Source organism: Brienomyrus brachyistius, chromosome 11 (assembly GCF_023856365.1).
Source record: "Brienomyrus brachyistius isolate T26 chromosome 11, BBRACH_0.4, whole genome shotgun sequence".
In the NCBI taxonomy this organism is placed as follows: domain Eukaryota; kingdom Metazoa; phylum Chordata; class Actinopteri; order Osteoglossiformes; family Mormyridae; genus Brienomyrus; species Brienomyrus brachyistius.
Window position 1 is genome coordinate 6,178,098 of NC_064543.1, and position 13,843 is coordinate 6,191,940.

Below are 13,843 nucleotides of genomic sequence, written 5' to 3' on the forward strand. Positions count from 1 at the left end.
AGTGGTAAAAACCTGTGTGGAAACACAATTGACTGGTGATGCATATTCTGGCTATTTTTGTGGAGGGATATTAGCTGAACAGAAAACCCTCGCGTTTGTTATCTCCTGTCTGTTCAGTCTATAACCAGCAGATGCATGTTCTGGCTCCTCCGGCTGTAACCTGGACTCTCCACAGTGTTCTCTGTACGGTACTTTCAGTGTAAGAATAACATTCGTATCTGTTTGCATATCCTAAGCAGGACCTCGCGCACGTGCAGGAATCATAAAGAAAAATTTGTAAAAAAAAAAAGCAGAAAAGGGTGGTCGGTAGGTTAGAAGAGTATAAATAAAACTAAGAAAGCTGTTCTGGAAGTTTCCTTGGGACCACCTTTGCTTGATGACAGCCCTTAATGTCTGAACACTAGTGCCAAATTAGCCATGTATGTTCACTTACTCATCTGATACTTTTTCCCAAAGCGGCTGACGGATTCACCCATTTATTCAGCAGCCTCTTTCGCGGGGGTGGTGGGGTCTGTTGCTCCAAGGTGTGAAGCAGCAACCTCCCTTCCCAGGAACTTGGTCAAACTTGGACGGGATCTTGGTCAAACATTTTGTAAGCGATACGTTCCATTCATTTAGCAACAGAAAGTTTGGCGCAGCCTGTCACCGACTGAATGATAACTGCCTGTTTTATGGGTCTTACGCTTACAGTTTAGCGCTTCCATCAACAGTAATGATTGTGTCAGTTATAATTCTGTCAAACTATGTCATTCCTTTGACACCAAAACAGGCTTACTTAAAGCAGCCGTGAAAAGTCAACGAAGAGAGGGTGAGACCGCAAAACAAAGTGTCACACTAATGAGCTATAAATATGATTTGATATTTGAGATTTGGGATGGAAGCACTTCAGAATAAAAGAGTGTGAATGTTAATAAATTCTGGATCCTAAATACCAATCAACCATCTCAGCATCTATGTGTGTGGGCTAATCTCCAGGTACTCTGGCTCCCCCCTCTGGCTCCTCCCCTCTGGCTCACCCCCCTCTGGCTCCTCCCCTCTGGCTCCTCCCCTCTGGCTCACCCCCCTCTGGCTCACCCCCCTCTGGCTCACCCCCCTCTGGCTCACCCCCCTCTGGCTTCCCCCGACAGTCCAAAAACAGACTAAGGTGGATTAGAGTTGCTAAAATTGACCGTAGGTGTGAATGAGTGTGTGAATAGTGTGACTCCAGACCCCCCAGGACCCTATATAGGACAAGTGGGTATGGAAGATGGATGGATGGATGGATGGACGAACATCTGACCAAAGTCTGACACATTCTGGGTGTTTCTCAATATGCGTACTTGACTGTACTTGTGTTCTTGCGTACTCATTTTACGTCATCTTCCATTACCGAAGACCAGTTCCAATACTCAAGAACAGAACTGAGAAACACCCTTTGAGGAATTTATCATGGGCAACCTAGACGATGCATTGTGTCACACGGGTCTATAGTGACAGTGCTCTAAGTGCATCATGGGATAGCAGCTGGGCCTATCACGCAGCACGCATCATCAGCTCCTCCAGGGCCCTCTCCCTGTGGTTCTCGTGGACCAGCAGCACTTCCTTGATGGTGTTCTGCTGGAATCCCATCTCGTCGAACTGGGCCAGGAGGTGCAAGAACTCAGCTGCCTAGGAATTTGGGGGTCGGGAGATGAACAAGAAACCCTGAGATCTGAGTCATTTGAACGGTGAGATGGTGATTATCTCAGCCAACACGCTGCTACGGTGAAGATCAAGCCCTTCACATCCAGGGGTGGTTCTGGGGTGGGGGTGCATGCCCCCCACCATGTTCCCCTAGATATGCATGCTACTTGGGTCTGAAATAAATGTATTATTGATGTTACTATTATTATTATTATTATTATTATTATTATTTACATTTATATATGTGAGACAGTATAAACAAGAAATCAGAGTGAGTTACATATTTGTAAAAACTGTAAAATGCATCGCATAAATAACTTATTGGCTTTCAAAATTGTCTCTTGCTTCTTAATGCTGACAAGCTAGTGTAAGTAATACTTGGAGGACATTAAGGTCAAATGCAGCTGCCCCCCCCTAACTGAATAACTGACCCCAGTCTCGCCCCCCCAGGTTGAAATGGTCTAGGATCCTTTTTTTGTTTTTTTTAGAAGAAATGGGTATGAAAGATGTCAGAAGAATCATTCTCAGGCTAAGGATTGACAGCAGGATTGGCCTTAGCAGGGGCGGGACTAAGACAGTCACATGGGCATCAGCTGACATGACTTTAAAGGGAACGTGAGGGATTGGTGTCTCAACCTGGGCTGCTCACCTTGGTCTCGCAGTTCTGGAACATCTCTAAAGCCTCTTGGACCTCGGCCATGTCGTGGCCCAGTTCGCACAGCCGGTCACATGACAGCAGGTATCTCAGCACCTGTGGGGACCAGAGGCATTTCCGGATACACATATGTTCACCCATGTTACGTATGTTAGCCTGGCAGCGTATCAGGATACGTCCTGGAGTACGAGACAGAATGTTCCACATTAGCTAAGCCACGATTAGCGTAACCCTTTTCCAAAAAAGCCGTTATCCTGCCACATCAGCTGCAGTCATACGTTCAAGCTCCCCATCAAATTGTAATTAGCATCCGATTCCCGGATCATATCAGAAAATGGCAATAATGTTTAAGTGAAAGATAGTGACATGTGACAGACACTCCAGCCAATCAGAAAACAGGATGAATCAAAGGCTGGGGACTCTCTCTACTGAAGATTGTACTGTACTGCCGCCACTGCTCTGTAGCAGAACTTAAAAGTACACAAGGCTCCTCCGGGAAAACGCCTGGCCCGGTCAACGGTCAAGCCATGAGCTTATGATCCTCGGGGGGGGGGGGGGGTTCACTGGTTCCCATGAGAGCTGCTGTATGATGCTGAGAATGAGGCGATAAACACCAGGTCCGAAGGCTCTGGGGAGCAGATGTCTATTTATATCTGTTTCCTTCTTCTTTTCTTAGGAAACTAACACTGAGTTTTGGAAGTTAGAACCAGATGTTTCCTCATCAAACCGTAGAGCAATAGCCAGCTTAAGACGTGATTCTGGGAATGTCTCTTTAAGAAGAAAAACCCCACTGGCAGCTCATTAGACTTCTTACATAAGTGGACTCTAATCAGCTACATATGCTCACGGGCAAAAAATGTACCCATGAATCAAATTACATCGTCCCGTCAGTCTGAAAATCGTTCATTGTTTTTCCAGGGCTTAATGTAAACGTTTGCAAAGCATGAATAAAGATGAGGATTACTTTGGTTTGAGATAAATGGACTGCATTTATATAGCGCTTCTCTACTCCCACGAGTGTTCAAAGCGCTTTACATTTCATGCCTCACATTCACCCATCCACACACCCATTCACACACCGGTGGTGGAGGCTGCCATGCAAGGTGCCAACCTGCTCACCGGGAGCAACTTGGGATTCAGTGTCTGGCTCAAGGACACTTTGATGGGGTCAGGAGGAACCAGGGCTCAAACCTGCAACCCTCAGGTTGCAGAACGATAGCACTACCTCCTGCGCTACCAGTTGGTTATTAAGCTGCTGCAAAGTGTTGCTCGTGTAAATATTAGGCTTGGTGCTTGGAAATGGACACCATCTCCTACGTACGGAGATTTGGCCCTCCATTATCAGAGCTGCATAACATCAGTGTATAACTGTCTCCAGCTTGGTTGCTGCTGATGTTCCATTTTCCAGTGCAAATTCCTCGAAGAGACCCCACAGTTGTGAATGACGGCAGAACCACGGTCAGGGGACCCAGCTTTAGCGTACTCCTCCCCATGGACGTTACCAGACCTGATCTGGGCTCTGCCAGCCTGTCTTCTGCAGGGCAATGATGGCTGTACGCAGCGGGTATCCCTGCTCCGTGATGGTCTCCAACAGATCGCGCTCCTCCTGGCTGAGGGCCGACAGCAGCTCGGCCGACGAGTCCGCAATGGAAGTGTGGGAATCCAGAGGTCGGCCTGCCGAGGGGGGGTGGGGCTGACTGGAGTAGGGGCTTTGGGACTTCAGAGTAAACAGAACACTAAATCAGAGCCCCCCAAATAAGACCAGAGCTCACACCAATAATGGAGCAATTGTCATAGCAACCCCCCCAGCCCTACAGTCCTAGATGTTTATCTCACGCTGTAAATTCCACCTTTAGAATTTCAAAATAAGGGCGCAAAGGAGATTAATATCAGAATGTATTACGCCATGAAGATCTGTATGCATAACCTTGACATGCCCCATTCCTGAGAAAGACGTTTCCAGAGCAGTTCCACTTGTTAATCCCAACCAGCTTGGTAGGATTCCAGGAAAAGGCTTTACACTAGTTATTATTAGGTGGTTCATCTGTACAAACGTATGAGAAATGTGAGCAAACATAGAAGTGACATTCAGCCCAAACAATTCATACTCAGTTCCTGAATGAAACATAATATGTCATTTTCCTTCTTTCAGCCATAGAATCCCTTGCATGTCAATGATGGCCGTAGTGGATTTTATACATTCCGACCTGACAAATGTTCTGAAGGATCCATGTCTGAAATATGTCTGATGCTCTGAACGGTGGTCCGGATGCCTGGCCTGTCATATGCGGTGTTTCTCACGCCTGGCAGCTTCTAACAAGGTCATGTGGTTTCTGCCTTTTTGGCCATGTGGAGGTAACCAAGGTCTTCACAAGCGAAGTATCTTCTTGGAAGCGCAATGGTTTAAAAATAGCCAGTGAAACGGTGCCGATCGATTGTATATGAGCTAAAGGTGAAGAATAAAATCCCTGCATTTTTTAAGGGCAGCAGTGCAGAGACTCAGGAAATGTGGTTCACGTTTTACCTGCACTGCAGTCTGGTGCTGCTCCAACCTGGAGGTCTGGACTGTTGACGAAGGTGCTAGGTCCCTTGAAGTGGATGAGGCACAGGGTCCAGGGGAACCAAGACAGAGCGGCCTGCTAAGATGCCAGTGGGTGGCGCTGTGCTGTGCAACGCCCCTAGGCAGTGATGATTGTCCGAGGCAGTGATTGTCTGACAAGCTGGGCACTGGCACTGGGCCAGAGGTGGGTAGAGTCATTGTTGGGTCTTCATTGGAGGAACCTTCAACATCCTCAGAGCAGCTGTCCCTGTTGCCGTCAGAGACGGAGACGGCGAACTTTACCTTGGGTGGCAGGGAACCTGTGGTTACCTTGGGGTTCAAGCTGAGGCTCCCCAGACAGGGAGCCGGACCCCCGCTGAACATCAGCCAATGAGGGGGGCAGGATGAGGTGAACTCCAATGGGGCATCAGGCTGCTGCACCTCGGGGTGCCTGGGGGACCCCCCTACCAGTCCGGCCAGGACCCAGTTCTCCAAGTGGAAATCATACTGGCAAATAGAAAAAGCACACTGTCACACAGCCAGAAGACCCAGAAGCAGGATTCACATCGTCTTCTGATAATCGCCCACCAGTGACACAGTTTTGATCAGTAGGCGTCAAACACAAAGCTTCACACCAGCCCCTGCATCACAGTGAAGCGAGGATTTATCACAATCTGAACATTCACTCTTGCTTCCATTTCCCACAAACTATGTGGGAAAAAGGTGCATTTGGGCCTTATCGTTTTTGGACTTATCAGAAGGGTATAGAATTCTAATCCTTGAGATGTCCTTCTCCAAAACAGAAGAACGAAAGACAAAATTGAAACGCAGCTCATCTCCAAATAAGGGCCTCCCCTCTGTGGCTGAGGATAGTAAATTCTATTGAATGTCCTATGGCAGAAATTAATGATGGAGAGATACTGTAAGAGTCTGCAGAAAGATTATCGAGGGTAAACACAGGCCGAGGGAACTTGAAGCCCTGCAGAACAGATCACCGATGCCATCTATTGTTACTGGGGACGCAGCACGACTTTCAAGAGCAGGCTATTTATGGAGGGCCGTGCTGAAGAAATCAGAGAGCTCAGTTACAGGAGAATCATTAGATCTTGACAATAATTACAGTCACTACTCAGTTACATAAGATATCCTAAACATTTCTGATAGAGTAGCAGCTTAAGAGCTAAGTGTTTACAACAGGAATTTAAGCACAGGCCCAGAAAGCAAGCTAAGACGAAGACACAAATTACACAGAATGGTGACCAGCTGAAATCTCTAGACGATACAGGATTTGAGCTTGGCGGAGCTCCTCACCAAATACCGCTTGGTTACTTAGGGGGGCTGCAGTTCCGACACTATTATGAGTATTATTATAACGAGATAAACTCTGAGATTAGGCGAGTTTATCATAACATTAGCAGTAATATAACACTTCAGGAGAGTCCACTGAAGGTGATGCCTCATTCTCTGTAGAGAGTGGAGGGGGGGGCTGCCACACACACCACACATCTCTCGATCCAGGGGGTTTTGACGGCAGGGTGACAGTTGGGCTCTGACCTCAGTCTCCCACATTAACCGCAGGAAGTCCGGGATGGGGAACTCGGGGGCCATGACGGGCTGAGGCGTCTCCCTGGAAACACTGGGGATCTTGAAAGGGATGTCCCCCAGACTGCTCATTTCGATCCCGGGTTTAAAAAACGTCTGGTTTAAGACAGTCAGTCACACACACGATCAGTGTCCTCTTCCGTTCTAAGTTTTGTAGTAAATATACTTAAGGCAAGACATCTAATCTCTTCTATCATGGGCCTGATTTTGTGCCTGCATCTTAATATCCCAGTGAACTGTACTGTTTCTCTGAGCTATATTTACAGAACCAGTCAAAAATTTAGATACACCAAGCTGCCTACCAAGGAGAGTGACAGTGTCACATCATGTGATCTGGCCACCTGACCTAAACACAGCAGAAATGGTTTTGGAGCAGTTTGACCCGAGAGTGAAGGAGAAGCGGCCAGTGAGTGTCCAGTCTGTATGTGGGAGCTCCTTCAGGACAGCTGGGAAAGCGTCCCAGGAGGCCACCTCAGTAGACTGGTGTGGAGGGACAGTAGGGTCAGTCAGGCCCTGGAGCGATTGGGGTTAAGGGTCTTGCTCAGAGGCCCGATGGTGGCATCACTCTGCTGACCGTGGGATTTGATCCAGCAACATTCTGAGTCCCAACCCAAATTATTTCTTGTTTAATACTTTTTGTATAAGTGCATAATTCCATGTTATTTTATAGCATTGGCGTCTTCTTGATTCACTGTATTTACTGTCTTACACAATGGAGGATTAGCCACCGTGGGGTTTGGTTAAATTACTGGCCAGTGACCCTCAGTAAATAAGACTTCCTAACTGGGGACCGTGGGCCTCTTCCCACAACACTGGCTCCGGCAAGAGGCCCACTGACGGCCAGTACGAATCACCCCTCAGTTCTGCCACAGTGGGTTAATAGGCATGAAGGGCAATTAGGAACAGCTGGGCGAAGGTCCTGGGAAACCTTCAGAACCAGCAGATGGTTCTGGGTGTCATCCACATAATCGCGGCACCGGCTTAATCACCAGCTGCTTTCTAAGCTCTTAATTGGCTTAATTTGCTAACCCAGCGAAACGAAAAGTTAAAAAACTGTAGTTTTATGTGGGTGTTTTTACAGCATCATTATTGGAAGTAAAATGATTTCATCCTTTAAAATTCTAGATTACGCATCTAGACAACATCAGGATGACTTTAAAGATCAGGAAAATGCTACCAAGGCAGCGGAAACATATGGCTGGTTTTGAGAAATACTGACACCTACAGGAAGATTTGAGGGTGAGCTACAGTACAGGACAAGAGCCCATTCCACGTGCTCCCAGGTAGCTGCTAATCCATTACATTCCCACTCCAGATAAAAACATTAACTGCAACTGCAACCAGAAACAACTGCATTTTCCTGACTAATTAACATCCAGATGTCCCTCTACATCCATCCCAGCAAAACCATTCAAAGGCATCACCCATCTACAGCTCGCATTCAGTCTTCAATGTCATTTCGCCATCAACAAAGATTAAAAGCACCATGACGCCCAACATAACATAAGCTCAGTAAAACAACTTTATAACCGTGTTTGTAGCTGGAAGCCGAACACCGGAAATGTGAATACCTGGAGGTAACCAACGGCAACAAGGTCCACCCAGTGGATACTGGATTCGGCTGTGTTTGGAGGGCGGGCGGACTCTCACGCACCCAGGACGAGGTGAGAAGCTGAAAGATCTGGTGGTGTCCAGAGGGGGCTGATGCGTCTTAAGTCACCGATTGACCTCCTTAATCCTCACTGGGCTACTAATCCATCGTCATGACTTACTGACATCATCTGTTTACCAGTAACACCATATGGTGAGACAGACAACCCTTCTGGGCGAATTTTGGACGCACTGGGAAAGCCTCAAAAGCAAGATACCCAAATCCAAATTAGGCAGTCGGGCCAGACCTGAGTTTCATACAAAACCGCATATTTTTTTTAAATTTAGGATAATGTCAGATTGTTAAATTTGACCTTGTAAAGGAACAACTAAATATGTCCACGGCTTTGCCAAGTCAATGACTGTGGCTGGTAAAAATGTCAGACAGTTATCGCCAAGTAAAATGATCTGTCTGATGTCCAGATCTCGCCTGTGCACTTCTGCACATCGCGCACGGTCCAAAAAAGATAAACGCATACAGGCACAATTAGCAGGTTGTATTTTTAAAACTCTCATGTTCTAAGACCAATGCACACAGGATTTTTTTTCTCACTTTGCTTGCTACAATTATAACAAAAATAGGTGCCATTTTAATCCATGTAAAAATGTAAACTATCGTGAAATTCAGTTTTGGAAGAATATTATAGTAATACTTGTTACCAAACATTGTGCAATAAAATAAAACACACAGATTTTTAAAGCTATTTTCAGCAAATTAAAAAAAATAGTTTATTTATGAAAATAAATACTTCAGCATCTATTCAACAAAAACTGTTTTTTTAAACAACAGGCATGTCTGGGGAAAACATGCATGTCATAAGTAACATGAAGCCCAGAGGTAAACTGATCAAAAGATCAAATGATCAACAATCTCTCCTTGTTCCAGAGGGACCAGTAAGCCCCACCAGTAGAGGCTGTGTCCCGGGGTGTCAGTCACCCAGGGTGTCCTGCTTGTCCAAGGCGGTGGCCCACACCTCATCTGAGGGCAGCTCAGGGAGAACCCAGCTCTGAGGGATGAAGCTTCCATCAGGGAGATCTGATGGGACCAGGTACTGATCCCACGCCCTCCTGGTTGGGAAGAAGACAGGGAAACCATGACATCAAAACTGGAGATCAAGACACACTGTAGGACTGCAAACCCTGCCAGTGTGTGAAGGCCAGGCCATGTTGTGTCGTAGTAGCAGTGGTAAACTCACTGGAAACTGCAATGCCAAAATGTGGAGCTCACCTCGTCTGTATGAGGGCGTGCAGGGAGGTCTCTGCCTGTAAGTAATACTGCCTGTAGAGCTGCAGCGGGTGGTCAGAAGGCATTTCATCTAGGAGGAATAGAACAGCGGTACTTTATTGCCCCCCTGTGGGGAAACTGGGTAGGATTTCACATACCCTGTCTTGCTTTTCATGACGGACGCAAACACACAAACAAATATCTGTATCACAAAGTATGATATCTCGCTTAGACCAAATAACGTCAGGTTTAAATGGACTCATTCACTCTTATCCCAGACTACCTTAAACCAAAGTTATCCGGTTAAGCAAGAAATCCTGCTTTGTTATACAAACCTAGGCCACAGATCTCTCACCTACTGAGCTAGACTCCGCCCCAGGAAGACACTTGACAGCACTTAACATACTAGCCGTTTAAAGAACATTGTTATTCCAATAGCAACATGGCCACCTGACAGGTCTGATTTAACAGCAGTCCGGGGCGCACCTCCAAAGAGCACGCACTCCACCTCCCGCCTCCTCTGCAGCTGCTTCTCTCGCTCCTTGCGGTGCTTCCTCTCCTGCTCGCGTTTCCGCTCCTCCTCTCGCTCTCCCTCCAGCATGACGCGGAGTGCCTTTTCCTCTGCCGCGTACACCGCCGTGCGCTTGCGGATCAGCCTCCTCAGACGCTCCAGGTGGCCTTCGAACACCTCGTCCGCCTCCTTTTCCGGGTGGACGCCTGCCCCCGAGGGAAGGGGAAAAAAAAGAAAAACTTCAGTTACACATGTACAGAGTTCGTGATTCAGGTCCGGAGAGTGAATGTCCAGACCGGGATTTTGTTCAAACCAACCAGCTGAGAATTAAGAGCCATAGTCATAGAGTATTCAACTGGTTGGTTGAAACAAAATCCCGGTCTGGACTTCTACTCTCCGGACCTGAATTACCCAACTCTGTATATGAATCATAAGATTCAACTGAAGAAATGGGTGGTAATTAGCAGTGAAGTCGAATCAGGTGTGTTAAATGAGAGGAAACCCGAAAGTGTGCAGGGTTGGGGTTCTCCAGGACTGGAATAGGAGACCCCTGCTATCTTATACCAAATATATAAAAGGTGTTGTTGCAGTTCCCTCCAGCAGGAGGCAGAATCATTTGTAGCAACAAGTCCTGTAAGAATGGGGGTGATATTTAAGCATAATGAAAAATACTAAAGCAGAGAGCCCAAGCAGACTGGGCTGTTAAAATACCACAGCTTATTTCCCCTTCTTAAGATCCTAGGCATTAAACTCCAAAAAAGACTAACATTCCCAAATTATACTTCAGCTGACCTCAGAGAGGCAGTGGGTTCACCGTAATGCAGCGATTCTCAACCCATGGGTCGCGACCCAAATAAAATTCTTAAAGTGTCAAAAGGCAGATCTGGAAATGTAAGCATTTTAAAACCAGAAAGCTCCTATGCTGATCCACGATCAGATTTCCCAGCCCCAATCCTAGAATTAACCTATACAAACAGGTCTTGGGTTTGCAAATGTGCAAAACTAGTGAACACTCAACCAATCCAAGAAGCCAAACTATAGATGCTTTATTTAAAATTCACTGGTACATCCAATCAGATTTGTGTGATAGGCATTGATTGATGTAAATTGCAGAGTGCAGTCATTTGCTTGATCACAGCATTTTAAATATATACTTGATATAGGGTTGCGACTGAGCTGGCATGGGCAAAACTGGGTCACAGTGCAAAAAAGGTTTAGAACCACTGCTGTAATGGACACACACTGGGGAGCTCCAAAGGGATATGGTTATGAGTTTGTGCCCAACTAACTGGCATCTCATATAGGCTGGCTGCTGCTCTGTGTGCAGTGCATGCCGGCATAGCCGGTAGGATTTCTTTGACCCTGCACCGGATAAGTGATTATAATAATAATAATACAGTAAGCCGCCACCACCCAGCAGCCGCTCCCGTCAGGCGCGCTCCCGGTACCTTTCTTAGCGGCCGCCTCCTTCCTGAGCCTGCGCAGTTTCTCCAGCGAGCGCAGCACGTCCGTCATCCTCTTGGCATCCGCCTGCTTCTTCCGCACCTCCGACAGCACGCTGTCCGCCGCCTGCCGTAGCTCAAGCTCCTGTACGGCAGTGGGAATTAATGTAATACACGGCGTCAATTTCACTGTGGCACCAAACATATTGAGAATATATAACTTTAATGGAGACCGAGCTGTGAACGTCACTCATACCCTTTTCTTCTCTTCCACTTGTTGGATACGTTTCATCCGCCACTTTTCTATAGCGGCGTCCTTCTCCGAAGTTCTTTCCTCTTTTTCTTTTATTTCCTCGCAAGACTCACGTTTCTTCCGCCGATTCCTGGCTCTCCTCTTGCGAATCAAATCCACCTTTTTCTTGCAGGCGTCCATACAAGCGCTGTCGCCGAACACCTTCAGCTTGTCCTGCAGGTCGCTGCGCATCGCCGCGGCTTTGGCGTACGACTCAGTCCACACGCCCTCGTTCTCCATGTTTTGCTTTAACTCCTGGCATAAAAGCGACAAGTCGGACACAAGCCGGGCGGCATCATAAAGTCTTTCCTTCAGCTGACATATCGAGGGGGCACCATCTGGTTCCTTTGAAGCGGCGGGCTTTTTTATTTTCCTGTTCAGCAAAAAAGACAAGAGCCACTGTTCATCCAGGCGCCTCTGTGTGCTTTCTGCATCGGCAGGTGAAGGCTGCAGTCCCACCAACAGTCCGCCGTCCTGCCAGCGCCCAGGAGGCGGTTCATGGTCCGCGGAATCACGGCCGTATCTTACAGTCCCCAGGGAATAATCAAAAATTTGTTGTTGACCCCCAAACCCTGGGTGATTAAAACGCGATTCACTAACGCTGTGCGAATGATCGCCCACCGCTCTGTCTAAAGGAGAGACCCCCATCTGATTATGTTGCCCGTACTCCGGGTCCGCAATGCAAGGTGGATCGGCCGGTCCGGCCGCCTCACTGTACCTATGGTTAGACTCAGGTTTGAAAGGAAGCGCCGGCGGCGGACGAGTCGGATCAAAACCCTGAACAGAAAAATCCTGAGGCTCACGGTTAAAGCCTTGATGATACGGCGGTCTGAACCTGTAGTCCGATCTGTTATGCTCCATGTGAGGTGTAAAAGGTGACCACTGTGGCTGAATATACCTCTGGCTGTTAGCGGTCATCTGATGCGGCGGCGGTGGGTGTTGATAAATACCTGGACCTGGCCAGAATCCGCCAGGGACTGGTACAGAACCGAGCATCTCATTACTGCCCGAAACGTATTGTCGGCCCCCCGGAAAGCTGCCGCTCGCCATGCCCAGCATATTAGGATCCGGATACATAGGATGCGATACCCGCTGCGCCTGTCCTTCCGAGTACGTGTGCTTTTCCATAATCGTTTCGACGTCAGTCCACACACGTATGAAATGCAAAAGAAAAGATTTAAAATAAAATGTCAATTAATCCGTAGTCAAAGAAAGCAAAACACAAGAATCCAGGTCCCAATAGCGTTGCCGGTACAACGCTTCTTCACTACCGAGTGCTGTTCAGGTTTTTTTTTTGTTCAAGGAAGTTGTCCTCCTTTATTCCATTATTAAATACGCAGCGACACAATGTGGAACGGAGGCCTCATTACACCCAGTCCGCATATTAACACTGCACATAGAAAAACACTCAACTACAAGACCCCCAAAGTGACCTGCCATGGACCGTCGAGCCTTTTATTGGCGCAGAAAACTAAACGACGAATTTATAAATATACATATAACATTATAAACATAACTTCAACTGAATGCTTATATCAATGCTATCAATCCAGTATATATGAAACATTTTTCATTCTTGTTGCACATTTATTTGTTATGGGCATAACATGATTAAAAAATACCATTTAGATCATTTATAAAGAAACGTCACTCAGGTGTAGCATTATCTAATGACACATTCCCCAAAATATTTACATGTTTTATTTATATAATTTTACATAAAATGCTAAGTTTATTTTACATCGTGTACACAAGCATTTTTTTTTACAGATATACATTATTTATTTATATATTTAAACAATTACACTGACGCATCATTTAAGATTCATACCTGGTTCAGAGTAGCACTCTGGCTTTCCTGTAAGTGTATGATTAAAAAGGATTAAACTTAAATGATGACAAGCAAACATCCGAGACAAGATGTTCAATGTACAGAGCTCAGCCAACGAGTTGTTGCACTGTAAAGGCCTTCAGTGGTTCGACATGAACGATAGAAATGAAAGTAGCATCTTCCATCCTGAGGCAGATTGTTTCTTAATGGAACTGAGAGAGACAAAGCCCTACATTGTAGCATCAACACTCCTGTGTTATGACTCTTACAAAGATGGTTTGTGCCATTTAATGCTACGTTACTGCAAGTCAAATCAATAAATAAACAAAACCCAACATACATAAAAATGAAACAATAAGTTGTCAGTTAGGGTGAAACTAAACACCACCTCCGGTATACGTTTCCTAAAGTACATCAGTCATTGCAAACGAATG

The 13,843-nt window shown here is 46.5% G+C and overlaps 2 protein-coding genes across 4 annotated transcripts; both read right to left on the reverse strand.

Annotated features, from left to right (window-relative positions):
- Nucleotides 1-1,108: 1,108 nt before the first annotated feature.
- Nucleotides 1,109-8,253, reverse strand: LOC125751295 (ubiquitin-associated protein 1-like). 3 transcript variants are annotated; one of them, XM_049029934.1, is made up of 6 exons: nucleotides 8,030-8,253; nucleotides 6,411-6,554; nucleotides 4,842-5,363; nucleotides 3,825-4,034; nucleotides 2,312-2,413; nucleotides 1,109-1,643 (listed from the first exon to the last, which is right to left on the reverse strand). In XM_049029934.1, the coding sequence occupies exons 2-6, from the start codon at nucleotides 6,528-6,530 to the stop codon at nucleotides 1,530-1,532; spliced, it is 1,068 nt and encodes a 355-aa protein (XP_048885891.1). In that variant the 5' UTR covers nucleotides 6,531-6,554; nucleotides 8,030-8,253; the 3' UTR covers nucleotides 1,109-1,529. The 3 variants fall into 3 exon arrangements, with proteins under 3 accessions (XP_048885891.1, XP_048885890.1, XP_048885892.1); XM_049029933.1 differs by having other exon boundaries at nucleotides 1,109-1,647; XM_049029935.1 differs by lacking the exon at nucleotides 3,825-4,034 and having other exon boundaries at nucleotides 1,109-1,647.
- Nucleotides 8,254-8,810: 557 nt separating this feature from the next.
- Nucleotides 8,811-13,125, reverse strand: pdcd7 (programmed cell death 7). The gene is made up of 5 exons (XM_049030995.1): nucleotides 11,543-13,125; nucleotides 11,293-11,431; nucleotides 9,820-10,050; nucleotides 9,337-9,424; nucleotides 8,811-9,176 (listed from the first exon to the last, which is right to left on the reverse strand). Exons 1-5 carry the CDS (start codon nucleotides 12,704-12,706, stop codon nucleotides 9,038-9,040), a joined length of 1,761 nt encoding a protein of 586 aa, XP_048886952.1. The 5' UTR covers nucleotides 12,707-13,125; the 3' UTR covers nucleotides 8,811-9,037.
- Nucleotides 13,126-13,843: the final 718 nt, after the last annotated feature.